The 27,428-nt window shown below is 39.4% G+C and overlaps 1 protein-coding gene across 2 annotated transcripts in view; it reads left to right on the forward strand.

Moving 5' to 3' along the window:
• The window catches only part of cntn3a.1 (contactin 3a, tandem duplicate 1), an 81,543-nt gene that overhangs the window by 41,018 nt on the left and 13,097 nt on the right, over positions 1-27,428 (forward strand). Inside the window, exons 6-13 of one of the 2 annotated variants that reach the window (XM_080470252.1) lie at positions 279-482; positions 1,441-1,543; positions 1,890-2,074; positions 5,044-5,183; positions 11,045-11,177; positions 14,364-14,514; positions 20,684-20,811; positions 24,753-24,928. In XM_080470252.1, coding sequence (XP_080326378.1) covers positions 279-482; positions 1,441-1,543; positions 1,890-2,074; positions 5,044-5,183; positions 11,045-11,177; positions 14,364-14,514; positions 20,684-20,811; positions 24,753-24,928 — 1,220 coding nt within the window. The remainder of the gene's footprint in view (positions 1-278; positions 483-1,440; positions 1,544-1,889; positions 2,075-5,043; positions 5,184-11,044; positions 11,178-14,363; positions 14,515-20,683; positions 20,812-24,752; positions 24,929-27,428) is intronic. The other variant, XM_080470253.1, reaches the window with a different exon arrangement.

The raw sequence follows: 27,428 nt of genomic DNA on the forward strand, positions 1-27,428 counted from the left end.
TCCAACATACAGACCCATGAAACTTTCCCCCGTATGAGGAGGATTTTTACAAGAGTGAGTAAGAGTAATCGCTCTTCAATTATGAATTGTGTTTTTAATCATGGAAGCCTGGCACTCAGTCTGGTCCACTAATTGCTTTATCCCTGAAGGAATCCACTCACACTCCAAGTGATGAGACTGCTGATGAAGCACACACATAACAAAAGATGATGCATAAATGCAGAAAGTGGTTTTTCATGTGTGATCCTCATTCATGCTCCATTGTTTTTCCTTCACAGAACTCACCTTCACGTGGATTTTCAACGAGTACCCTTCCTTTGTCATCCAGGACACACGGCGATTTGTGTCCCAGAAGACGGGGAACCTCTACATCGCTAAAGTGGAACCATCGGATGTTGGGAACTACACGTGTGTGGTCACCAACATGGTCACCAAAACCAACGTTCAAGGGCCACCAACACCTCTAGTCTTGCGGGTCGATGGTATGAAAAACCCTCTGCGGAATCCATTGAGTGAAAAGTAGAGGCGGTCTTCCAAATTAGCCATAGCGTATCGAAAACATTCACAGAATACATGATTCAACAGTTGTGATTGGTGCTGCTTTTGCAGGATTTATTGAGTTTCTTTGCGCCTTTACGATGTTTGCTTTGGCAGTGTACAGTATAAGCTTTAACTCAGTGAATCCATTGGAGGTATTAAACCTAAAAATATGGATAAATCTTGCAAACATTCATATTCCACACTTTAAATAATGAGCCGAACTTTACAATCTTTTACTCTTTAATTACATATCGATTAACATTTTCCCCTCTTTTGATGTTCTGAATGTTTTGTTTTTAGTTTTTTTGTTTGTTTGGCACTTTAAACTGATTTTTTTTTAATTGATAAAGTTTATCATAATTATCATTGTTACTATATTGGTTATTTATTAATAGATAGTTGTACTCAATACTACACAATGTAGAAATGTGATTAAAGAACCTTTTCCTGGATCTTAAATTATCAAATTTGTGTCACGCTTACTGAGTATTTTAATCTTGAATGGTAAAGGTTTTAAAGCATGACTTAATAGTAGAAGTATAGAGGGGAACTTTTTAGCTTTAACTATTGGTTTTATTGACGGAAATTGAATTTTAATTACCTGTACCTCATTTATGCTTTTAACAAGACTCGTTAAAGGACACTTTTTGAGTCTGCGTCATTATTATAATTTCTTTTCACTGAACTTTTCCAGAAACAAAGTCACAGCCCATCATGTAACCCTAACCCGGAAAAAAGACAATTTTCCTCCAACTATACTTTGCCAACCATCTCCAAAGACCACCTTGAGAGCTATGATTTCTCAGCTGATTTCCAGATGATTTGAGTTTTGTCTCACTGTGACCTTCTCGCGCTTTGTTTTGCACGGGATCATTTCTATGTTTCTCTTTGACACTCTAGGTGTGATGGGCGAGTACGAGCCAAAGATCGAAGTGCAGTTTCCTGAAGTTGTCCCCGTTGCAAAAAGTTCAACAGTCAAACTGGAATGTTTTGCACTCGGAAAGTATGTCCCACTGTGCCTTATTATACCACAATTATAGCTTCACCATTAGTTGTTTACTATGCCAGAGTAAGCTGCATGATAATGTGTGGAGAGTGTGTGAAGTGCTTTCGAAAACAGAAGATTTCAGATTCAAATGACTCCTCCTTGTGCTGTAAACAGAATATACAGAGAAGAAACACCCACCAGCTAATCCTTTATATTAATTGAAAATAGACAAATGTTGCCATTGTTTCTCATTTTCTACTGGCGTTGTATATGCATCTTTAACTCTCCAACATCCACAGATGAATCGAGATTGTATTTCATTTCTTGCCCTTGCTGTGTGCTGTATTTCCCATGCCTTTAGCCCAGTGCCAACCATCAGCTGGAGAAGAGTGGATGGAGCCTCTTTTGGCAGGAAGGTGGACATAAATAAGGCCAGCGGAGTTTTAGAAATTCCTTATTTCCAGCAGGAGGATGCGGGGATGTATGAATGTGTGGCTGAGAACAGCAGAGGGAGAAACCTGGTTAAAGGGAAGCTGTCTTTCTATGGTGAGTAGGAGGAGGATGTTCTCCTGACTTTGATCTGATAACTCACCTTTCTTCACAGCTCTTGTCTTGGGTATTTCAAAAAAAAAAAAAAAAAAAAGTCTCTCTCTCTGTATATATATAAATATTAGATTTGTTCAGCCCGTCAGACTTCCGTGGCATATCATGTGCCCATGTAGACTCATCAAATCTTCTGCCCATACAGTATTTAAGCCCCCTTGTCAAACTTCACTGTGATGGAAATTCTTGGGAGGAAAAGTGCAACCTCAGTGTGAGCCGAGCAAAAAAAGTTTTATTTGTTGTCATGCAATCTGTGGCTTTTATTAGAGTCCATATATTACTACATCATAAGGTGGAACGTGGCAGTAAATTAACCTATTACCAGTAGTTCATTTCTGACAAGCGTTTTATTGTGCCAGCGGCTAACACAGGGCCGGAGCACAGATTTACGCCGCCTCTCAGGGAGAGGTGATTTTTCCCTCACTAACACTGGACTTATGGCCCATATTCTGAGAAAGCTTTTAATAGCCCTTGATGAAGGATTTTTATGGTTTCCCTCTCCATTATTTTGCAGTTTATGCATTGAAGATGTCTGCCCATGAGGCCCTATAGGAATGTGCTCGACTGAAATCATCAAATCCACATTTTTCTTTCGTGTGAAGGAGGATGCCTTTTGATATGATAATGCAGTTTTTTTTTTTTTTTTTTGCAGCACCTGTGGGTAATATGAAATGCTCACAGTACCTGTAGGTAGGCTGTGGATTAAACATGCTTTACTTTAAGCAGTAGAGCATCACAAGACAGGGAGCTGACAGTATAGAGGGCTTAAAGCAAGGTAAAATATCCTGATGATGGGATGGCTGCTTTGTAAACAAGGTCATAATGTTTCAGCCGCTCAGTCGCAAGGCCTCTGTACCTCTCCTCCGCTGTGGCTGTGTGCAAGTTGTGTTTCTCCTTGTAAGATTTAAGTCCTGTCTCATTTCAAAGCCTCACAGGCTGACCGGCTGCCAGGTGATAAAAATCTGTAATCTCATTTTAAACTCCCATAGACAGGATCTTGTGGGACATCCATCAACTCTATAGAAGAATAGAAGAATCAATATGGCGATGTGGTACTTGCGACAACCAAACAGTACGGGCACAGTAAGAATAAAGGGTGGCCTCTTTCGATTTCCCCACTTAATTGTCCTTCTGCCGTTCCAGGGGATTTTAAGAAATTAGATCATGGTCCAACAGTTTACCGCATTTGAATGGACTCAGATACAATCGCAGCGAATTTGTATAGAAGCCGCTCGCATGAGATCTTCCTTTCCATTATGTTATCTCTGACAGTCTCATTTGTAATGCTGTTAACAGGGTGCTGCGGAGTAATTGTTACTCAGTAGTGATGCATTTTCAATACTGAATGTATTTATTATGCCAAATGTATTTACTTTTCACACCGCAGACATTAGGGAGAGCCTTTTCTAACTGCACAATGACAAAATAGCGTATTTTGCTGCTATTCAGTCAAACCTTGAATTAAATTTATGAGTCTAAGTCTGATCCTCTAAACTAAAATGTACCTCCGGAAGTCAGAAACGACTAAATAAACAAGACAATGCAACTTCACTCCCAAAAATTGCTGTTAATAATCTAAATCAGAAGAGAATTTATTGTGATTGGGGATTCTAAAATGTTTAGCAGTTAAAACATGCAGTTCAAAATTAGGATAAAATAATGACATTAGTTAAGTATGTATATTGGTGTAGTGGTTGGCACTGTCAACTTATAGTGAGCATATGCATATTCAGCTTCTTACTGGTTTCGTCTAGGTAATGCATAGTGCTCCAGCTTCCTCCAACAGTGCAGAAACATGTGTTTGAGGCTAATTGGTGACTCTGTTTTGTCTCCAGGTGTTAATGAGAGTGTGTGTGGTCATCTGGCTCTCTGTGTGTTTACTCTGTGATGAACTGGTGACCTGTCATGGGTGTATCATCAGCTGGGATCGGCTCAGTTCCCAAGTTGAAACAAACTATAGAAGATGGATGGGTAATAAGATATATTAATGCAAATCCCAGACTGATTCCTTTCTGAGGATGGTACAAGACACTGCAATTTAAACAGGCTCAACAGACATAGTGTAGCTGTATTATGATTGGTGGCGAATTAGTTTTTTTGCATAAAATGCATAAAGAAACTGAGTTTCATCCGGAATACCGTTTAAATTGCTGTGTGTAGGCGAGTGTTTGCCCTGTTCAGATGTCCTTGACACTGAATATGTCGTGGATACTAGAAGTTAATTGCATTATTATTATTAATATCATTATATTATATTATATATAAGTAACACATGTAGACAAGCTAGAAGACTGACTCACCCACCTTTTCTACCATTCCCCTTGACCCTGGTAGGGCATCCTGTATATATGTGGGTGCTTCACAGGCTCCATAAATCTTCTTACCCTGTTTCCAGAGATAAGGCGATAGTCACTGATGCGGCAGTACGACACCAGCATGAATATTGAGGAATTTGATTAATTCATTTCTCATGTTACAAGTGACAAAAAGTGGGAATAATGTGGTATTGACCAGTTTGATAAAAAAAAAAGAAAGGAATTACAGCACTGTAAATGTTAGCCTTACAAGAAACATGTTTCTTGTAATTCTTCATTCCTATAGAAGGATCACATCAGCAGAAACTGGCTATATGAAATACCAAAAGGTTGATTGGTCTCAATCTCCATTGATTTTTTTTTTTCTTTCATACACCTGTTTTTTATTAATTTATATATTTCCCAACAAGAGGTCAGATTCAGGTTAATTGGAAGTGGATTTATGATTTGTGTCTTTAGGCGCTTCTTTAATGAACTAATCGCTCGCCTGGTTGCCTCATTGATTTATTCGAAAAACGACTGCCGGCCGGCTATGCTGAAGCAATTGTGTGGTGGGAAAACGTTTGTTTACAGCGTGTGTGTTATGTGACCTCACAGCTGCACCCCACTTGACTGAAAAGCCTCAGGATGTGCAGAAGACCATTGATGACACTCTGGTGTGGGAATGCAAAGCCAGCGCCAAGCCGAAACCCTCGTACCGCTGGCTGAGGAACGGAGAGTCCCTGGACCCCATGGAGGTTGTTGTTTTGTTTTTTTCCCCTAGAAATTGCTTTTATTCAAAAATATATATACATAGCATCCAAGGCCACATGGTGTTGTAGTGGTTAGCTCTTTTGACATACAAAAATAGTTCAGGACCTTTCTATGTGGCGATTGTAGGTTTTCCCTGTTTCTGCTTTTTTCTACTGGTACTCTTGCTCTACCATAACTCAAAGACATGCATGTTTTGGTAAATGTGACATGACATATAAAATAGGATGTATGTGTGTGGTGCGATTGCATATCTCTGTGTGAATCCCTGTACTGGACTGAACATAGGTGAGCTGTCACAGGGTTATTATTATTATTTTATTTACTTTTAGGGGAAGCACCTTAGAAGTGGAAAACAGTTTTTTGTCCCTCTTCGTCCAGGTGGTGTCCGTCACATAAAGCCCATTTTGAACAAGTAATGACGGCATAATAATCCAAACAGCCACACGCCCACATCTTTTCCCTTTGTTTTAGTGCTAAAACGGACAAGGTACGAGTTCCTGAACATTTAGTTCAATAGTTAAGATAAGATAGTAAAATGTTACGAGATGCAAACACAACATAGGAACAATTTCAACATTTAAACAAATTTATCCTCCCACATTCGGAGAACCCTTGGGTTAATTGATTACTCTATTGGCCTGTATAGTGTTTACCTTGCATTTTACCCTTTGTCGGCTTGGATTGTCTCCCAACTATCTGTGGCCCGTAACTTTTGTTAGGCAGCTATAGACGGTGGTTAGATGCATGTAAAGATTTGCAAAGCTTCCATTCACTTTGCACGACGGCTCTTCCAAAAAGCAAGGGCATAAATTTTTTTTAAAAAACTAGTAAAAAAATAAAGTAAAAGCTGAGACAATTGTGTCAGGTGTAACCACATGATCAGATAATCAGTCAAGAGTGTTTACCACCTATTCAAATTGCTTTGCCAAATAATGTGGATTGTTTTGCTCGGATTTAATTACACTAATCCAATAGGGGCTGTGTTTCAAAACCACTCAATTGGTTTAAATTTTGGTTGTGCAAATCGCCTGCTGATCGAATTCCACTCCGAAGCTTTTGTTCCACCGCAGTGCATGTTTTCACTTGCAGACCGTCTTTTGAGCGGTTGTAGAAATGTCATGCATAATTTCTGCTTTCACTAATGGTTATGCAGGTCTGAGCCAGAGGCTATCAGAGGGTCTCAAAACACACCGTCATAAGGTTTGCTGTTAATCAATGTCTTACAAAATCTTACAGTGGTTAGTACATGGTAAGATTGCTGAAAGGCTCAATCTGCTCAGCTTTCACTGTGAGCAGAGTGTGGAAAGAAGAACGATTTTGACAACAAGCCCTAAAGCGCTTCTACGATCCCAGATGAGCATAATTTTAAGGGCACAATGAAAGATGATATAACTACGGTTGATTCAGACCCATCTTATGTAAAGGATGCATAATGTGGTACTGCACTATTTGTTGCATTTTGCTTGGGAGCAAATACTGCTTCCAACTCATAGGTTTGTACTTGGCAAGAACACGTCACTCTGAAATGGCTGCATTTCCTAGGGACTATATTTGGCATAAAGAAAATTGTGCGTGTGTGCGTGCGTGCGTGCCTGCGTGTGTGCATGTGTGGTGAGGGAGGCTGTTTGTATGTGTTTTCGCACCGAAGCCAAAGTGATGCCATTTTCTGCCAGTCATCAACCGGGGACTTTGTCGACAATTCGTTGCTCAATCTCTCCTATCTGCTACTCTCAATTTTATCATTAAGTCTCTTTTCTCTTGGGAGGGTGAAAAATGCCTTATCATCCAAAGTGCATTTCACATTTAGGCAATGTGCCTTGTTTTGTGTTATCGTGCTGCTGAAGTGAGTGTGCTTTCTGCCTAAAAAGGCTGGCTCCAATGAATCACAGTCACAGATCGTGGCTGTGTTTGGTTGGGTAATGAGCCCAAAACTGGACTGTTGCTGTTTTGTTGGACATGTGTTTAAAGGGGGCAGGTGGCTTTTGTTTTCTGGAACTTAGATAGGGAGCTGAGATAATACCCCAAATCTGCGGCACTTTAATTGGGGAGCCGAATGTTAATGCACGTGCACTGAGGAAGATTACTGGGTTTTGCGCTAAGTGGTTTGCCATTAAGACGGAGAAGTAGTACTGAGCAAATCCTTTATGTGTGGCCACTCAAAATTTAATCTGCATAAATAGGCCTCACTGTCACAAACATTTCCTCTCTGTCATTTGCTTCCGTCCATTATTTTACTGCATTTTGAAGGGCTTGACAAAGGTCACCTCTTCTATTTGCCACACATCTTTAACCACAGGAAACCCTTATCGCTCCACCTGCGAATCTCCCGTATTGATTTGTAAATAACATTGTAAAAATTCCTTTGGCAGGTGGCCAAGGTAACATATTCGCTATACATGGGGCTATATTAATGAGGTGGGGTGTTACCATTTTCAAAATGCCAGCGTCAACCGCGGCAACAGTAAATCAATTTCCAAACCCAAAGGTCAGCAATGTAGAGAGAGAGGGAGAAGGAGAAGAAGGCCAAGGGGGCCATTTGTTATTCCTCATTAGAATGGATCAGTCCTCCTTCTCTCTCTCTCTCTCTCTCTCTCTCTCTCTCTCTCTCTCTCTCTCTCTCTCTCTCTTGCTCTCTCTCTCCTTTGGTCACTCTCTTATGCTCTCTTTCAAGCTTTTTTCTGCCCATTTTCCTTCTCTCTGTCTCTGCCTCATTTTGGGCTCCCTCCAAGGGAATTAAATGGCACAGAGGAGGCCTGTCACTTCAAAATGTCACCCCGACGAAACAAGGACCCACTCATGCTTGTATTTTCCACTACCCCCCCACCCCCCAGCACCACCCCCGCCCTTTTACCTACATACATGTGAGTGTGTTTTCTCTACCTTCGACCTCCAACGTCCGCTATCTTCCTTCTGCTGAGTTTCTGATTTGTTGCTCACACTCATTTCAACAAATCACACATTCACATCCAGAGTAACTATAGAGCGCAATGACTTGCGTTTTTTTTTTTTTTTTTTCCCAACTTGATACACTGCTGGTATTGAGAGGAGTCCAGCATAATTAAATATGGTTATAAAGCAGCCGAGTTCTACCATTTCCCCCCAGTGTTAAAGAGATTATGATGGAGCCACCACTGAGTGTCTGAGGGTTTCTCAACGGGGCAGATGCTGCAGAGTAGCAAAGTGTGGCACCGACCCATGCACTTACCCACATCTCGTCCATCTGATTCATCCCCCTGGGCCTTTGTACTGTATAACCTGAAAAGGACCATCTATCATCTATTCAAAGCTACCGTGGCTCCGAGCTCTCCTCATCTCTTTATGTCTTTATGGCCTCCTTTCCTTTGAGCACACATGTAAGCACGCCTTGCTTGCCAAAAATCCCCGGGTGCTCGAGGAGTTCCACTTGGAAACTGCTGCATCCATCCACACCCAGGACCCCCTCTGGCGGTGGCTTTAGCTCCGGATCAACCACGCATCCGTCCTGTGAGCGGTGCCTCACAAAGAACTCCATTTGAAGATCCTGGGCAGTGTCACCGACTGATGTTAAGGGACAGTTCTAGTCTTTTCAAGTGGCGATGTTGTAATGATTCCTGACGACAGACAGACTGGCAGCAGGACCCTCTGGACTACTTTGTCACTGACATTAAAAGGTCCAGCTCCACTCAATGGAAAGATCAAGGGCAAGAACAATGAGTCCTGCCACACTTAAATTGACATAACTATAAAAAGAAGGCAGAGTAGTGCTGTAGCTTGTAAAAGCTAGAAGAGCTGTGGCGAAGGACAAACTTTATCCTGGTTTCTGTTTTTCTGGTGTACGGCGTGTATGCGTTCTTCAAATTTCTTTCTTTCTTTCTTTTTTTAAATGCCTTCACATGCTTATGAGTATTGTCTCTCTGCCTCCAACACTCTGTGACACTTGGTGGAGGATATAAAAAATAAAAAATACCCTGCATGCAGCAGTCCTCATCAAATCCACTGAGGTTTAATTGCAGCCATCTTTTTATAATGTCTCAGTGCTATGTTAAGCAGAGGGGGGTTACATCTGCTCACTGTGGGCCTATTGGGACCACAGAAAATTAACAGTGTTTCAATTAGAACCCCCCCGGAGAGAGAAAAAAACTGTGGCTAAAGCTTGATTTAAATCAGGTCATTTATCAGTATGAACACACTTGGTGTTGTAGTACTTAAAAAGTCCATATATAGGCCTAATTACCCACCACTAAGTGGTTCTAGTCCATAATTACCATTATCATATCGAATGTCAACTTGTTATTGTGCTAATTGGACTGTTTGTACAGTTTCTTATAAAAAGGTATGACATATTTTGAAGGTAAAGTATGTAATAAATGCAAATACATTAAAGGGCAGTGGTCCACAGAGTTTAAAGTCGACAGAAAGTACAATTTTTAGATGACTTTATATCCACCCCGGTGGTGCAGTGAGTCCAATTTAGGCTAAATGTTCCAAAAGCAGCTCCAAACAAGATATCAGGTAAATAACACCTTTCTACTACTAAAGAATTAACCAAGTTTAACAGTTAAAGGCTCAGTTAATAACTGGAAAGTAACAGAATTTATATTGACTTTTTATTTTCCATGCCTGTCTTCTTGAATGACTCATAAAAAGACAACAAAGCCATTATGATAACAAACAATGAAAATACATTAAATCTACTATGTAAAACATGTACTTTTCAAACATGTAATGCAAACATTGTAAAATTGGATTATGTGTCATGTGAACTCTGGATGACTCATTTGGATGATTGTCTCCTTTTTAAAAAAGAAAATATTTGTTTCTCTTTTAAACTTTACATGTTCAGGAATAAATGAATTAATAATAAAAAAAAAACTGTGCCATCACCAAAAGATCCTCCACCTTTGCACAAACAGCTTTTTCATTTAAAGCCATCTAACTCTGGAATCAGCTTCCGGACAGTCTGAAGCTGTCTGTAGACTGGAACACTTTTTCTCAAAACCTAAAAAATTCACATTATGGAAAACGAGCTGTGTCGGCATTATTCTATTTTAATTGTCCACTCTATTGTTGTATAATGCATTTCAGTATTTTGTAAGAATTTTAGGAATTCAGGTGTTGAATTTAAATGAGGAATGTTGATGTTATGTGTTCCTGCTCCTATTTTCTGTATAATGTGTTCCATAAGATTTTTAATATCTGATTATAGCTAATGTTATAAATTGTTACTGTATGTTATATTTGTAAATATGTATCATTATGCTGTGTGCCTGCCCGGGTACTGCAGATGGAAACTAGCAATGGCTAAAATCTTTTCTTCAAGATGAGTGTTTTTGTACATGGTCCCTGAAAAATAAACTAAATAAATTAAATAAATCATTTTCCAAACAGTGTAAAAATGCCAACATGATTGGTTCATCTATTGACCTGTGTGAATGTTTCACTGAGGTGAGTGTAGATGGAGAAACGCACCTACTGGGAAACAGATGTTGCTAAACATCTAAATCTAAATAAAACAATAAAATAAAGAATATTGGATTTAGTTGGCCAATTAATAGCAAATAAATTGCATGTACAAATAAAATACTTTGTAACAAGTTCATATGCCAATAATGTAGTTCTTACCACGGCACAAACTAATAAATCAATGGCTGGAGCTACTTTAGGAGCAAACAGCGTACCACTTAACACTGAACTCATCCTGATTAGTTGTTAACCTTGGAATGAGGTGAGTTTCATGCCTCAAGGCAACTACTCAAGGACTTTTTGCTGCAGCTTTGAACTCTCTGAACCTGTTTGGTATCAGGTTAACATGGCTGCTTCCATCTCTGGAAGTTAAATACGTGTCTCTCTGTCTGTCTGTCTTCAGCAGGACAGAATCCAGGTGAATAACGGAGTGCTGACGATCAGCAGCTTGAATCTGGCTGACATCGGCATGTACCAGTGTGTGGCAGAGAACAAGCATGGCCGAATCTTCACCAACGCTGAGCTGCGAGTCATCGGTAAGACGACAAGCTGATTCCTCAAAATACACTCAACCAGGTCACATACACCTGTCTTACACCCACAGCCGTGTTGACGGAGTATCTGCTGGATGTCTACAATTTTGACAGCTCGGTAACAAAAATATTATTTAAAAATAGAAACAGTTTCCCATCATTCGGTCTAAAAAACATTTGTTTTTCCCCTATTTTTAGAAAAAGCACTCACTATTCAAAATCTGTCACAATTAATTTAACCAGTTTTGGTTCATTTTTATGAAGAATTGATCGGTGATGCTTTATTGCCAGCAGCTGAAGTTAAAGTGACTGATTTGCTTGAATAAGATAAGTTGTTTGCATTGACCCAAGCAGGAGATGAGTCTTCAGTGACTGTTTGGTTTTGTTGTATTTTATCATTCGACCAAAAAATATTTGGACTAATTTAGAGTTGCAACAGTACTGCTGTGTACAAAAACAACATCTTATCCTATGATGATTTCCTACATTGAATTCACTAGGTTGTATGACTTGAAAGAAAAAGATTTAATTTTGCAGTGGTCACAAGTAATTATCAGATTTTAAATGAGATTTTCATTCAATACAACTTGCTCCTACAGCATGTTCATAGTGAGTGTCTTCATATATTTATTCTTTAGTTAACAACTGTACCAAAATCAAAAAAAAAATATTTGTAGTATGAGTTGTCTCAGGTTTAGGAAATTGTCTGAGAAAATTTACTTTTCCTTTTGATACAATGCGTTGCTCATCTATAGCAGGGTTCATACAATCTACAGTACTGCTTTACTGTTGTAGAAATTCAATGCAAACCTTTTTCTTGTATTTAATTTTAGCAGGTACAGGGAGAAAGGAAAACCTCAGTCACAGCACTTTGTTGTGACAGTTTGACACAAATGCATTATTAAAACAAAAAGGAGACTTCTAAGTCTGTCAAAGCCACTTAACCTCATGTTACAGCAGCTTGAGATGCTTTGTCTTCTCGCACGCATAACTCTGATTGGCAGCACAACATTAAATGACTTCCTGTATGCAGGCAGAGCTGATGCAGTTCACAGAGCCACTTGGCAGCTTGAAATGACTGTACGTACGTATACGGGCCTAAAAACAGATCAGTCAGTGTGGGAGGGAAAAATTGATGTGCCATCAACTCTCATCTGTTTCATCCTGTTGTATATTAGAAGTCATGGGACTGCAAATGCTTGACAGTCAAACAAAAGCATTTTGGATTTTGTAGCTCTGTTGTAAAGAATTATTGAAACAGAAAACACTCTAACAAAATTCTAAGGAAAACAACTCACTGAAAAAGTCCATCGTTTTTTGTGAATTCATAGCTGGTAGATCTAGGATTAAAAGTGGAACCAACAATTGTGCTCAACAAAAACTACTGTTATGTGGCTTTAACTGTTCTAAATTTCAGGTAGAAATGCGGTCTGTGATCATAAAATAACAGTTTTTTCAAAAACTACTAAAATACAAAGTATTAGTCAATTTTTACCAATCTGTAATTGCTTCAGTAGCAGGCAATAGAATAAATCCACGAGTCAACATTTGAAGCACATTTATCAGGCAGTAAATAAAGAATATGGAATTACATTTTGGTTATTTGTTTTGTGAATGCAACAATTAAAAAAAAAACGAACACAAAATGCGAATCGGTTTGCAAATAAATACTTTTTTATTGGAGGTTGGCAACATACTTGGTTCACAACTTCCAATTAAAGTTATCAAGGGCAGATAATTTTAAGAACATTAACTCAATGAACAGCGTACACATTTATTTAGAAATTCTCCAAAATAGTAATTAGTAAATAATTACAGTATTCCAAATATTGCTTGTTTGTCCCTTGATATTATGTTTAGGCTTTCAACTGACAATTGTTATTAAACTAAAACTAAGAATGGTTGTGATTAATGTGTAGTGACATTCCTGCAGAATGTTGCACACACACACACACACACACACACACACACACACACACACACACACACACACACACACACACACACACACACACACACACACACACACACACACACACACACACATATGTGTGTGTTTATATATATATGCGTTCTATATACATCTTTGTAATGTTTAATAAGTTCACACAACAAAGAAAGTTTCTTCACCATCAGTCAACCATCAGTCCTTCCTTTAAATTACATCTTTTCACGTTGACTTGTGAAGTTATTAATAGGTGTTTCTCACTTTCATTATACTGTGTCCCACCATTTAAATGGGATTCATGTCTTCTTCAAGTTCTAATCACAGGAATAAAGTGTGATTGACATTAATTCACCTTAAATTGCCCCCCAGTAGAGTACAGGGTCTGATTATCTATATTCCTTTAACATTATGAAGACATATCTTAGAAACTATAACTTCTTCTTGAACTTTTGAATTCATTCGAGCTCCTTCCATGTGAGGAATAAAAGACTGATGTGTGATAAATACCTGCTGTGTGGCTGGAAAAGAAAATGCTGGCTTTTCTACATAGAGTGTCAAGATATAATTGTGAGGTCTGCATTGTGTGCCTGAGTACATGCGTAATATCTTGTGTATTGTTGTGTATGCACATGCAGCGGCGCGCGCTGGCAGGTGCTCAGCCGTGTCACTGGCGCCAGGCTGTGCATTCGCTTTGAAGAGCTTTCTGCTGAGTCGGTGTGCATACAAAACAGCTCCAGACGACGGCGCCTTAGTAATTAAGGCCTAAAGGAGCTGCAACAAAGTCTCCTTCTCGTTTTACATTCCCCCAGTTTTGCTTGGAAGCCCTATGGCTTAATTCTCAATGCATAATGTCTTTCTAAGGAAGATTCATGGAATTGGAAAACCACCGCTCTTTTTTTTTTTTTTTCATAGAATATCTTCTTGATGTACCTTGTCTGTGTGCATTAGAGTCTGTCTGCATGTGCGCAAGCGAGTGTGTATGTGTGTAGAAAGAAAAGGATGTTGTGGGGCGGGGGGGGGGGGGGGGGGGTTGTGGGGTGACCTGCCTAATGGACAGAGTGACCTGCATGTTTTAGGAAGCTCCTCCACTCTCTTCTGCAGCAGCACTACTCCCCTTGCTCGTCCGTCTCCTCTTCTCTATCAGTAAATTAAACCACTCAGTTCTTTGTCCACCTCCCCCCCGCCTCCCCCATCTCCCTCACAAATACTCACATCTTTCTCATTGCACCCAACCCCATCAGCCATCGCTCCGGACTTCTCCCAGAACTTGTTGAAGGCGCAGACTTTGGCCCGCCAAGGTGGCGATGTCCTGATCGAATGCAAGCCGAGGATGTCTCCGCGGGGCGTGATCTCCTGGAGAAAGGGGAAGGAAGCCCTGAGAGAGAGCCACAGGTAACCAGGGTTCCTTTATATAGAGCTGTAGATACATGGTGTGTGGGACCGCAGTTGTTTAGTTTTGTCTGCACTACGTGCGGAGTAGTATTTCATCGACTTGTTATTTTATTTTTCCCTACTTGATATTCATGGTGACAAACTGCAAAGAGCAGAATCACAGTGTGACACAATACAATTTGAATTGCATAACACGTTCCTCGCTCCACCACTTTCCCCCTGCTATCTACATTTCTTCCCTGAACTCCGTTGTGCTTTGCTCCTCTGGCAGTGCTCAGAGCTGGTTTCTGCACTGTTTACTTAAGGTAATTGGGCGTTCCTAGACTGCGGCACTTGGATCGATGCACTGATCCATCAGCTCATTAGCAGCATGTAAGGCCTGGAGGGTCATTAGAGCACAAGGCAGACGATGATCCAGACCCACCACTGAGACATGGAAGAAGTGGATGAAATCCCCAAAAGGACTGATCAATGGATCGGCTGCTGAACATACATTCTTTTGCGGTGGTGCTGGTGACACCGGGGGTACCAGCCGGACACCTTGTTTTATTAGAAATCAGGTTAAGTTACAGATCAATGCAATACCTCTGTGTACCGAAGAGGAGATGGAAAAGGAAAAACTAACGTTAATCAGGCAAGAAAAACCAATTGTCCTCCTGAAGACATAATGCTGGTCGAGGAAGTTGTTCCGTATATAGTGAGTCACTGATCAGGATTTATATTGTTTGTTCTCACATTGCAGCAACATGCAGATACGGTGCGCAGCAGCTTTAAATAATATGGCCTTCCTTTGATTGACCATTTTTCAAAGCAGGGTTTAGCGATCTATTCTAATACACAGTCTACTGCACACAAGTAGTCACAGGAAATACAGTTTTTATTCTGAAATGTCACCATTCAGTGATATTCGTTCGATTTCCAGAGCTCTCTCACAAGCCCCGAAACATTCAACATGATTAAATGGGATGAAATTGAAACCGCCTGATGTGTTATTGCGCCCTAATTGTTGCCCTGCCGGGTTGGGTACTTTTCTCTGAGTGTTAATTTTCAGGTGAGCTATAATAATCTCCCAAACACACAATGTTTTCTCCTCAAAATCACTCACTTTCTGCGTGACAACATCTTTACTTTAGCCAGGAATGTGCCAGCGGGAGGCAAAGCACACCTGCTGGCACCTGCAGTGATGGAGTAGGGGTCCGCATTCCTCATTTGATGTGGGATTAATTGTTGAACTGGCTCAGCAGCTTTCCCACATCCAACCCCTGGGATATCTATCCTCACCACAGAGGGGGTGCGGCAGGTTTAGTCATGTCTCCCCTCCACCTGCCAGACAGCATGTTGGGGAAACTAAAGGTGTACTGACATTGTTAATAACAATGCCCGGCTAAGACGTCTGTTACAAGAGAGAAACATTTGGTTTTTGACTGTGCGCCAAATTCAGCACCAATATTGTTGCAAAGACCTGCTAAACGTTTGGGCCGGGTTGCAGATTCATCATCCTCTTAAGCATCGAAAGGGAATCGCATACATTCTGCAACATGCGTGATCAATCGCGCCCATAAAGACGAGATTTCCCTTATGAGATTTAATGTTACGGCCCTGCCCTGAAGTGTGTGAGCTGCATGCAAGATGTTACGTTTTGACATCATTGCAACATCTCTGGCAAGCCTATTCCCTTGTTCCTGGCTCGTTAGCATTTACTCTCCTCCATATTGAAATGGGGCTGTTACCAATGTTATTACAGCAGTGGCACAACACTAATCCATCCCACTGGCTCAACGAAAGTACCCATAATTCCTTCTAATCTTCCAGGGATAATGTTTTCAAGGATCTCGAGTATAAGAAAACGAATCAACTAAGAACAAGGCAGGGATCTGATTAGTTAATGAAATCATGAATGTGCGATACCTACATCAGCTCATATCACAGGCGCGTGTAACAGGATGAGGGTTACGGTGCACTTACTCAGGGAACTCTGAGGTTACGATAAAGTGCTTACCATAATTTAATTCTGCTGCTGACCACTGCCAGCAATTGTATATAGGAGAAAGCTTTTAGAAATATTACCTTTACGTTGAACCACCGTGTTTAGGAGTGCCAGGGTAAGTGGATGGTGTTGCTCCATCCTATAATATAAAGCATTTTCTAAACCTGCCACTAATACAAGCAAGAGTTGGCAAAGCAGAGAGAGCATCACGAGTGACTGAGATACTCAGTACCTGGGAATACTACAGTTCCTGGTAATATACTGACTTAATTATGCAATCCTTTGTAAGTGGTTGAAATAATGATCTTCATTTACACCCTCCTGTTTTTTGTTGCACCGTAGAGAAACGGAGCAGGCTTTTAGATTACAACCAGTAGCTCACTTTAACACCAGCCAGTAAGGCTGAAGTGAAGTGCCTGTTTACTATATCACACTGTTCAAGCTTTTATGTACACCACAAATTTCGCCAATACCTTAATTGCTGCGGGGCAACCTTTAAGAGAAACGGGAACAAAGTGAAAAGCATTTCAGATGGATAATGCCCCTCACATCTTTATCTTGCGCTGTCCTTTTGTAGCTTTGCCGAGGAGGAAGCCTGACATAGGCTACTGCACAGTTTAATGGCAAGTCTTATCCCTGTGACATCTCATATCCATAACTCTTTGTTATAGGCCATTACAAAGGAAGCCCTCGGTTCACTTAGGAGAATATACCCCCGTTTCCACGGGGAATGGGCACAGTAATGCGTTTTAATTCTTCCAGCCTTTAAAGTGACACGGGTCATTTTTGATCATTTCAGGAAGTCCACGCCGCCTCGGAGGGATGTTTCACAAAGTAGTGTTCAAGTTCTCTCTCCGAACTCGTTACACCTAAAACACTATAGCTTTCGCCCATTACCATCCTATGTGCAGTTTAAAGGATTAGATATCGGCTGCGAGAGAGGATTTACAAGGCAAGGCATGCATTGATGGGGTAATTAGCTTCTAAGGAGACAAATGTAGTCAGGATTTGGCTGAGAGATAACATCACAAATTGTTGGGCTATAATTTGATTGGATTGGCGTGACCTTTTCTGACTGAAGAAATGAACTGCAAAGAGATTTCTCCACTAGAGCTTGTCTTTGTCAAAAAAAAAAAAGAAAAAGAAAGGAAAAAAAAAAAAGATGAAGCTGTAGCATCTTCTGCTTTGCATCCATTAGAGATGTCAATAACACTTTTCTCCTACAGGCACTGAATGTTTATTCAGTGTTGTTACTTTCTCTGACAAATTACTCCTCAGTACAGAAATCCTGACACGTTGTAATGATCACGAATATCCTCTCTTTGGCGGCTAAACCCTGAGCATCAAGAATCAGAGGGTTGTAACTGTTTCACATCATGAAATATTAATTCTGTGCTCATGAGGCTTAATGGTTTTTGCATGTTGGCAATATCTTTGATAACGCCAGGCCAAATTAATTATTAGTTCAGCAAGCAATAGCTGTCTTGTTACCACGGGGGGATTTGTTTTTAGCACTGTGATATTTTATTGATTGCTGTCGGGAATTTTCCTTCATGTCTGCCTCCCCTGGGGAGAAGCGAGCTGGTGGAGACTTGAGTTGCTTAAGGACATCGCAGCCAGGCCGGCTCCCAGCTGCAGGATGACAAGTGAAAGATGGGCTCTGCAACAACTAACCTGCCTCTCTGATTATTTGGAGTCTCCAGAGGAAGGACAACAGACCCTGATCATCATTTGGGATGCTTGACCTCTCGTTTCTTTGTTTTCTGTACTCGTCTGTGAGGATTATTCAAAAAATTCTTATACACATAATCAGATGAAATTATTTAGAAGCAATGCTTTCCACATCGTTTTCGTGCTGTCACCTGCACTTTCTCATTGCGGGGGATTTTTGAGCTTTTTCTTTTGGAAATTTTCAATGAGAAGGTTGTATTGTAATTGCGGCTAAATCATGATTAAACACTAAACAGCTGAGCCAGATTTTTTTTTCTTTTTTTTTTTTTATTAAAGGTAAAACAAATTGCACCAGTATTGTGTTTTTACCTGATGATATGAAGATCAAATAAATCAATAAAAAGAAGGAAAAAGTTAGCGGACAGGACAAATTTAGCACCTATTATGGCTAAATCAATCATAACTGTTCTTACAGGCGCTGCATGTTCTGCGTTTTAGGCTATTTGGTGCCCGCAGATGAAAATGTGAATGTTTGTGGTTGCACGCCTGTTGTCTGTGTGTTTACTTTGCGATGTACCAGCGAGGAGTTAAACCTGTCTTCGCCCATAGCAACCCTCATTTGGATCAAACAGTATTAAAGAAGAAGAACATTTTAAGCCTTTAATTTAAAACTTATTATTTTTTAGGTTACAAAGAAAGAAACGGACAACACACAATGTCTAGACAAGCCCAAAGTTGTTGGCAACATACGGTGTCAGGTAATATTCAGCAAGTGCAGTAAATTAAAGCGAAATCTTAAGTCACACAGTCGGGTCTTTTAAGGCGTGTTGCCTCCAGTAATTACACAGATCAAATGATAAGACGCAAAATGTGTTTTTCAGAAGGAGCTGGAATGCCTCTTTCACTGAAGCTTAAATTTATTTTATTTAAATTTTTTGGGGGGAGGGGGGAGTGGGGGCATCTAGCGAGAGAGAATTAATCAAACCATTTATTTTATTACCGAGTACCGCACTAACCTGCGACCCTGTCATTTCTTTCTCTTTTGTAACATGTTGGGTTGTCTCAGGCTTCTGTGCGTCTCGCCAAACAAAGTCCCCACTCAAATGTTTTCTTCTTTTATTCTCTAACCTTGACTGTGATCAAAATACACCAAAAGTGCGGCGAGATGAATGTCATTATGCATATTTTCTTGCGAGTTATTTGTACTCATGTTTTTTTATTTATTTATTTGTACACACTATTCAAGGCCTTATTGACTCTGACGTGATTTAAGGACTCTGCTTTGAATGTTTTCAGGGCTCCTGCAGCGAGCAACTACTTTTCTAAGGGTTCATTTGGAAAGTTTTCACCTGCGAGTTTCTCTGTCGCTACTTAAAATAGCAGAGAAAATAGTTGTGTTTGCTGGGTTTGTTATAAAAAACCCATTAATGATAGCGCGCGTCGTGTGAGTCACACAAGGAGCATCCGCGTGAATTGAGGGAAAACTGAATATAAATTTTGTGAAACGTTGGCTCCGGTCCTCTTTATTAACACCGTCCATTTCCTCGCTCACCTTTTTAAAACAAATCCCACTTTGAAACTGTCTATATCTATTGATTTTCATTGTATATTGTTGTTGTTAATTGCAATTGATCTATTTTGGAAATTCAACTTCTTTTGAATTATTTAAAAACTGGGTGACTTTTGTTTTAAAAAAAAAAAGTACTTTTATCAATGAAGTTACCATTATGATGAATGTTTTTGAGAATTAATTTCAAGACAAAATCTAAACACTATACAACACGAATGGATTCAATCACAAAAGCCAAGCTTTGTTGCCAACTCTGCCGCTAATTTTTCATATTCTGTCTTCTATATCTGAGACAGTTTGGTGAATGGCGCAGAAGAAGTGATACTCAGTCTCTGTCTGATCGAATCTGTCCAGTTAGACTGATGTTGCCTTCAGGTGACAGAAGAATCTTAAGTATATTGGATTTGCTGCCACAGTTTGTCATAAAACCTTCTTTTGTGCTACATTGTGCTTTAATTAGGCAGATATTAATTGCTTCTCTGAATTCATGCTCAGTTGAATGGTTATTGGATCCTTTTAGTATTTTCTTAGAAGTGTTTTTTAATCACTGTGCATCACTCTGAGCAAACCTAAAATGAGAGCGAATAATCACCATAAGGTGACTATTAGCATAGGAAGTCAAGCATGGCTTTTTAAAATACCCATCCTATATGTGTCGATCCCTCTCCAAATCCTCATACTGTAAACCTCTAAGAAAAACTCATTTTTGATAAAAATGATCTTGTACTGTTTTTATCACAGCATCTCCTTGTACCGCACTCCCACAGATGTCAACACCAAAGCACATGGAGATGATTACATTTCTCTGAGACTATATCCTGGAGAAACTTCTCCAACTTCATAAATCGAAGCAGCAGCAAAGAATTATTGAGAAATTTCTATTGTGAGCCATCTGAAATATATTTAAAAGTGTTAACTAAAGTCTTTTTCACCTCTTGCAGAGTTATGGTGTTGGATAATGGAAGCTTGCGGATTTCCAATGTCACTAAAATGGATGCGGGAATCTACACTTGTGTAGCCAGAAACCAGTTTGGAGTAGCAAGCAGCGCTGGCAGCCTTTTGGTTAAAGGTAAGATATTATTGTTCTCGACTCCAAACAGCCTGATTTAGTTTCATATTGTGAACGGGATATTGCTTTCTATATTGTTCACTTCATCCTTATTAGTTGTTACCTTGGCAACGGCATCTTGTACACAACACACTTCATAATATAGTCACAACAAAATCCTATTATTAGGACACCATCATAGCAGTTACAGTTAATAAGGCTTTAATATTCAAACACTGATATAGTGTTTACTTTTTTTTTTTTGCTGCCTTCAAAGAATAGATGTGATGTTTTTTTTTTTTTGTTGTTAAAGCTTTTTGTTTTAATGAATCTGAACATTAATCCTGCAGGTTTTTGTCACCCAGCCTTTGAAATGAACCGACAGATCATTTACCGTGCTATATTGTAACACCAAACAAATAATGTGGTATTCTTCACGAAGAGATACGACCCACCCGTGTTGCATTTTGAAATTAACTCGGCGCCGTTTATGGCCAAACGGTGATGGATGCAGGCTATTAAGACTCATCTTACCTGACACATCTGCAATCCAATTAGTTGACTGACGGTGGCTTTAAAGAAGCGAGGGAACAAGGCCCTCCGCAACCATGCTCCGCAATGTTTAATTCATACTTCTTCTTTTTTTTTTTCATCCTTACACTACGTAGCCACGCTCAGTTTGTTTAAGATTTCAGTTCATTTAAATCGCACACACACTTCTGCAGAGCAAGGAATTTTCGTAGCCTCTTCTAAAGAGCAGAGTCAACAGCACTGCTCTATTAAAATGCCTTTTGGTGATTCCCCTTCACGGGTTTTTTGAATTGGAAATTGGTTTGCATAGAAGCCCAATTTCACCTTTTTTTTTTTTTGCCCACACAGCCTCTTTATGTGTACCAATGCTTCGGTTTCACAGTATATAATTGGGTATTTTATAGAACATTAGTTTGTGTTTTTACATGAAGAATTAGTAAAATAGTGTGCATTTATTATAGCCTGCATCAATATTTTAACATCTAGAAAATAATATCATCCCTTAATTCATATTTTTTCATGGTAGAAGCAACAGCTAATTAATTTCTAGCCTCACCACGGTGGTCATTATTTCCAATCTATTAAGCTGTCACCTGGTTAGTCTTTAAAATCGCAGCAAGCAATGAAAAATCAGTTTTTCAAAAGGCAAGGTGAGGTTGTTTTATCTGTATAAACATCTTACACTTTTAAAGCAGAAAAAGCTTCAATCTCACGCGTTTGAGACTCAAGAAACAGATCATTCCAGTCAGCAATGTGATGATTCATTGGATATGTTCATAACATCAGTTTTTCATCTATAATTAACTACTGTTTCACTTTAATTGATCGTCAAGAAAAAAAATCCTTGTGTGCCAATGTTTCACGATTTCCAGCTGGGGCAATTCTCAAACGGGATGAAATATGAATATGACTTCTTGAAAATATTTAGCATAGGGTTCAAATCTAGAATTACTTTTCTGTGCACAATGGTGTTTTTTTTTCTCATTTATTATATTTTTAGGTGCATCGTACCATGGCTCAAAATCCCTGATTTGAGTTTAGGTTTAAGGGCCTCTCCATGTGACGTTTGCATGTTTTCCTAATGCATGAATTTACTTTCCCCAGGTTCTCTCTCCCAAATTACCCTTGGTGTGAATGTAAGTGTGTGTGTGTGTGTGTGTGTGTGTGTGTGTGTGTGTGTGTGTGTGTGTGTGTGTGTGTGTGTGTGTGTGTGTGTGTGTGTGTGTGTGTGTGTGTGTGTGTGTGTACGACACACTCACATGGTCAGCTGACTGTCCAGCATGGACCCGACCTCATTCATTAATTCCAGCCCTGGGTTGGATAAAGCTACATATAAGACGGAAGAATCGATGGATTATATTCAAGTCTTGTAAACTGACATACAAGCAGCAGCCGCTGTCCCAATGGTCAGGGTCACGCAGGGGTCTGAAGCTCAATAGAGCTGGGGGCCACTTTTAGCTCTAACATCTCATTAGAGGGTCCCTTTGGTGTTTGAGTGGTAAAAAAACAAAAGCACATTTATTTAAATATTGATACAGTTTGAAATACAAAACTGCACACAAAAGGACCAGACTTTTCTCAATTTTTTTAACTATTTGAAGCTTTTCATTAACCCACCAAGCAAATTTATGCTCTCTTCTAACACTTACACTCAGATTTTATTTCACATTTTGACTCCTCGTGGTTAAACTACTGTCTTATATTTTTGCTGCCAACTTTCATTGTTTTTTCACTGTTGAAATTGTACAAGAGAGGGTTAGTTTTAATTGCGTTGGGAAACCTAATAAAATAATAACCAAAGTACATTATATTTTTGACAATAAGTTGAAGTAGAATCGGCCGCTTCTGCCAAGAATTGGAGACCCCTGAAATAACATTTTAATCATGTGGTGTACATGTATAGTGTAATGATTGTATTCAGTGTAAAATGACTAGTTCATTATCACTTGTTAAGCTATCAAGCAAAATAGATAGAATTCGATTTGACTACTAGCTGTTTGTTTGCACCAACAGGTGAAGTTATATTCTCCAGACCAAAAGCAGAGCTGAGAGAGACTGAACTCTGTTATTCATCATCAGGCCATTAACATAACTCCAGATAAATGATGATGTTGACTGCTCGAGGTGTAAATAAGCAAGGGAACAATTTTGTCATATCGATAAATAAAAGGTGTCATAGTCAATGTCTGTTTTTGTTTTCTTTTCGAGTTGGAGAGCTTTTTATCCTAATGTCTCCCTAATTGCAGTTAATTGTTTTTCACATGGTTTGGCAGCAATAAATCATTACCAAGACTTAACCAGGACTCGATTGTAGAAGATCCACTCCTTCCCAGACGGCTTGTTTTAACTTAACTGAACCTGAGGCACACACTTCACTTTTCTATGTCTCATAATGTTGTTCAGGCATAATGACACATCTCAGCATTTCTTATGCTAATCTTAATGGGAACACAAGGATCCAGTATACGCCGTCCCTGATCGTAGAGCCAACAAAGCAGGCATGGTAGAATTTATAAATGCTGTCCTTAGGTTTACAGAATGAGCGCTGCCATTCACACAGCACACTGTAGGGCATGAGGGAACCAATTTGTGAATTTCCTTCCAGTCGTAACAGGAAATGAGGGTGACAGCTTTGCAGTCGGAAGCAGAAACTTTTGCTCCTCTCATTTTTGCATCTGGTGCCAAACTTCTCCCAAGACTCACCTGCAATGCACAGCCATGACCAGTCGGCTCTCCTTAGGGGGGGGTGAGATAAACAAGCTGGCTTGTTTTGACAGAGCTGAATATAGACCTTTACTCCCCCTGACATGCTGCATTGGCTTGCCTGTCCATTAGATGCTTATGACATGCATGCATAATTCACAGTGGACCGGTTGCAGGGCCCCCTCAGCCCACTCTGAATTCTCCGCACCGCATTGCTGTTAAATGAGACATCCAGCCGAGACGACCTAAGATTATGTTGATGTGCACCACACTGAGGATGAAATAGGATGGCGTTTTGTCTCGCACAAACAGAGCCAAATTATAGACTCAGAGCTGACCTGCCATAATGGCCACCGAGTTTTTCTTTGTATTTGTTTATTTTACTTCGTCTCTGTTGTTTAGTGATATGTAAGACTGCGCTCTGATTTATGAGGCTCAAAGAAAGAGATGCAATATACGGTCACTGCCAGACTCAGAAGTAATTTGTCTTGTTTGCTTAACATCTCAAATAGGATATGACAAAGGACAGGATTTGTTTTTGAATATGCCGGGTTGTTTTTTTTATCAAAGTTCGGGAGATATAAAGAAATAGGAACAAGCCAACTCAAAGAAGAGCGGGACTATATATACACAGGAGATTGTATAGAAATTCTAGCGTTTCCAAAAAGAGCAAATCGCGTTGCGTTAACTGGACGCACTGTTTCCGAATGGTTACTCTCTGCTTTCAGAGGCGACTTCGATTACCAGCCCGGCAGGTCACCTGGACGTCACCATTGGAGAGAGCATCGTGCTGCCCTGTCAGGTATCACATGACCCAACACTGGACCTCAAGTTCACCTGGTTCTTCAATGAGCAGCTCATCCGCTTCGGAAGCCACGGGGTTTACTTTGAGAAAGTGGGTGGGGTAAGTGCATTTCTGTATTTTTCAGATCGAGATGTGAGACATCGAGCGCAGATCATTCAAATGATGTATTAGATAATGGCAGTTATCTGATCATGAGAAATTGGATTAACACACCAAGATATGGGCCCAGTTCTCCAATGTCTTTATACATGCAGACAAGTTTAATGAACGCCAGCAGGAAGTTGATCTAGAGCCGAGATGCTTTGATAACAGGAAGTTTGAGAACTACTTTATGATGTACATATATAATGAAATTAAGCCAATATTTGACTGAGACATTAAAACCAGAGAGTTTCATGTATTGCATTTCTTAAGTACATTTAAAAGTGTGAGATCTAATTATTATTTATATCCACAGATCATATTCATAATCATGTTGACAGACTGATGTTGTGTTAGTGGCTGCGTAAACACTCCCAGTAAAGGCTACATATACTTCCTATTTCTTTGGCTTGTCTGTGGTTGAACTGTTTTATTAATTTTTAAAACTGCCAATTGTCAAGAAATTATAAATGTAGTGTTTTCACTTCAAATTCTCTTATTCTCTCTTCCTTTGAAAAAGTGTTAAATTGTTGATTGAAGATCACCCTTAATTCTGCAATAGGTAGAAATGTTTACTGAAGTGAAACAGTCTTCCCCTGCCACTGCACTCAAAAAAATCCACTATGCAGTTTTTCAGTTTACATATCAGAAATATGTTTGATTAACATGAGCATATTGAGTTTCTTGTTGTTAAATGGTTCATTCTAATACATGTTGTTCAGATAATATGGATAAATGGGATTCAATCTACTTAATATTAATAGATCGAAATGTGTGACATGATTAAATTACATTAACTCAACAAATTATTTTTGTGGAAATGACTGAGAATTATTTGTGCGACACTTATGCAAGAACTGCAGCATCACTATTGGACATGGACTTGATTTGGCAGTGGAATGTATAACACACTTTTCGGCTCATAAAGATTTCAACCAAATGCAAAAAGATGCTTTAGAAACGTGTGGATAGAAGATGCATGGAGATATGGTAATAAGTGAAAATAAAAATCAGTCTAACATCCATTTCCATGAGACTTTTGAAACAGCCATAGCCTTTGAATCCTCAAAACCGAGAAACAAATATTTCAGATCTCAGTTGCTGAAGTAACCTTCAAACGCCTCATGTTTGCCGAGCGATAGAATGTTTTAGAAGTAGCTCTTGTATGGGCCTTGTAACTTTTCCCGAGGCTAAAGGGACCTGCCTCTGCACCTTCATACGTTTATTTCCATTTGCAGGAGGAAATTCTCTGCTTTTGATCTGAGCACACATGAAAACTTAAACCACAAAAGAGGCTTCAGCAAAGTTATGTGACTTTTTGAATTTAATCTATTTCGATAGTTTCTCTTTTTTTTTTAATAACGGGTACATGCTGTATGATAAAGTCACAACAGAATCCTCTTAAATTTCAATCAAAAAAATATATTTTTAAATTTTTTTTAGCATATCCATACCTTTTTTTCTAAAGCTGCATGCTTTGTTCCAGATAAAAAATTTTAAAGGTACAAAATATTGAGCGCTTGTTCACGATAAATCATGCAGGTTGCAGTTTTTTTTTGTGTTTTTTTTTCTTTCCTCAATAAAACATGAGGACACAGTGTTTGCCCGTTCTGCTTGTTAATAACACCTCCTCCATAGACAAATGCTGCAAGCAAGGAAATCATAAAGCAATGCTCAGCCGTGTGTCACATCTGATCATCATCTTTTAATTAGGAAAAGCAATTACGGGGTCCTGGCTTCGAGATCATCTATTGTTTTGCCTTTTTGGCAGGATCGCGGTCAACAAGAGCTTTTATAATTATGCGCCACCGCACAGTTCAGACAAACACATTGAACCCTCACATGCCCTCCACATGTTGTTGGAGCAAAACATGACATGTCAATTTTAAATGATTACAGTATTCCGACTGCACTGATCGACTCAGCGGGAGAACACATCCTCCTTTAGTTTGTTCTTATGTATCCTCTTTTCTCTTTTTACTAATGATAGGATGCACTGTAGGACTGTAGGTCTGTGAGGCGTCAACATCGCCACTGTGATGTGTAAATATTGCTACTGTAGATATGTGACTATTAATGTGAGAGGTGGATTTAGACATGAATACGCTAAAGAATAGTACTTTTATATTGTGATTAACTCTATCATACAGCTCAATTAATGAATAACAGAATGAGCCAATGAGAGCCATGCAGTCTAAACAATATGCCCCCATGTGACCATTAGTTGAACGAATGAATTGAATAAACAAAAAACTACCAAAACTAAAATGATTTCCATGGATATGTTTTTTGTAAAGGCTCAAGATCATTAAAGCCATAAAAAAAGCTGTGTTTTTCAGGTGCTGATCAATGATAAAACTGAACAGTAACTTTTATATCATGAACTGACTCATTTTCTTTCTCCTCTCAAAGATCTTACACATCCAAAGACAGATAATCACAATGTCATGCGAATGCT

Source organism: Lipophrys pholis, assembly GCF_963383615.2.
Source record: "Lipophrys pholis genome assembly, chromosome: 8".
In the NCBI taxonomy this organism is placed as follows: Eukaryota; Metazoa; Chordata; class Actinopteri; order Blenniiformes; family Blenniidae; genus Lipophrys; species Lipophrys pholis.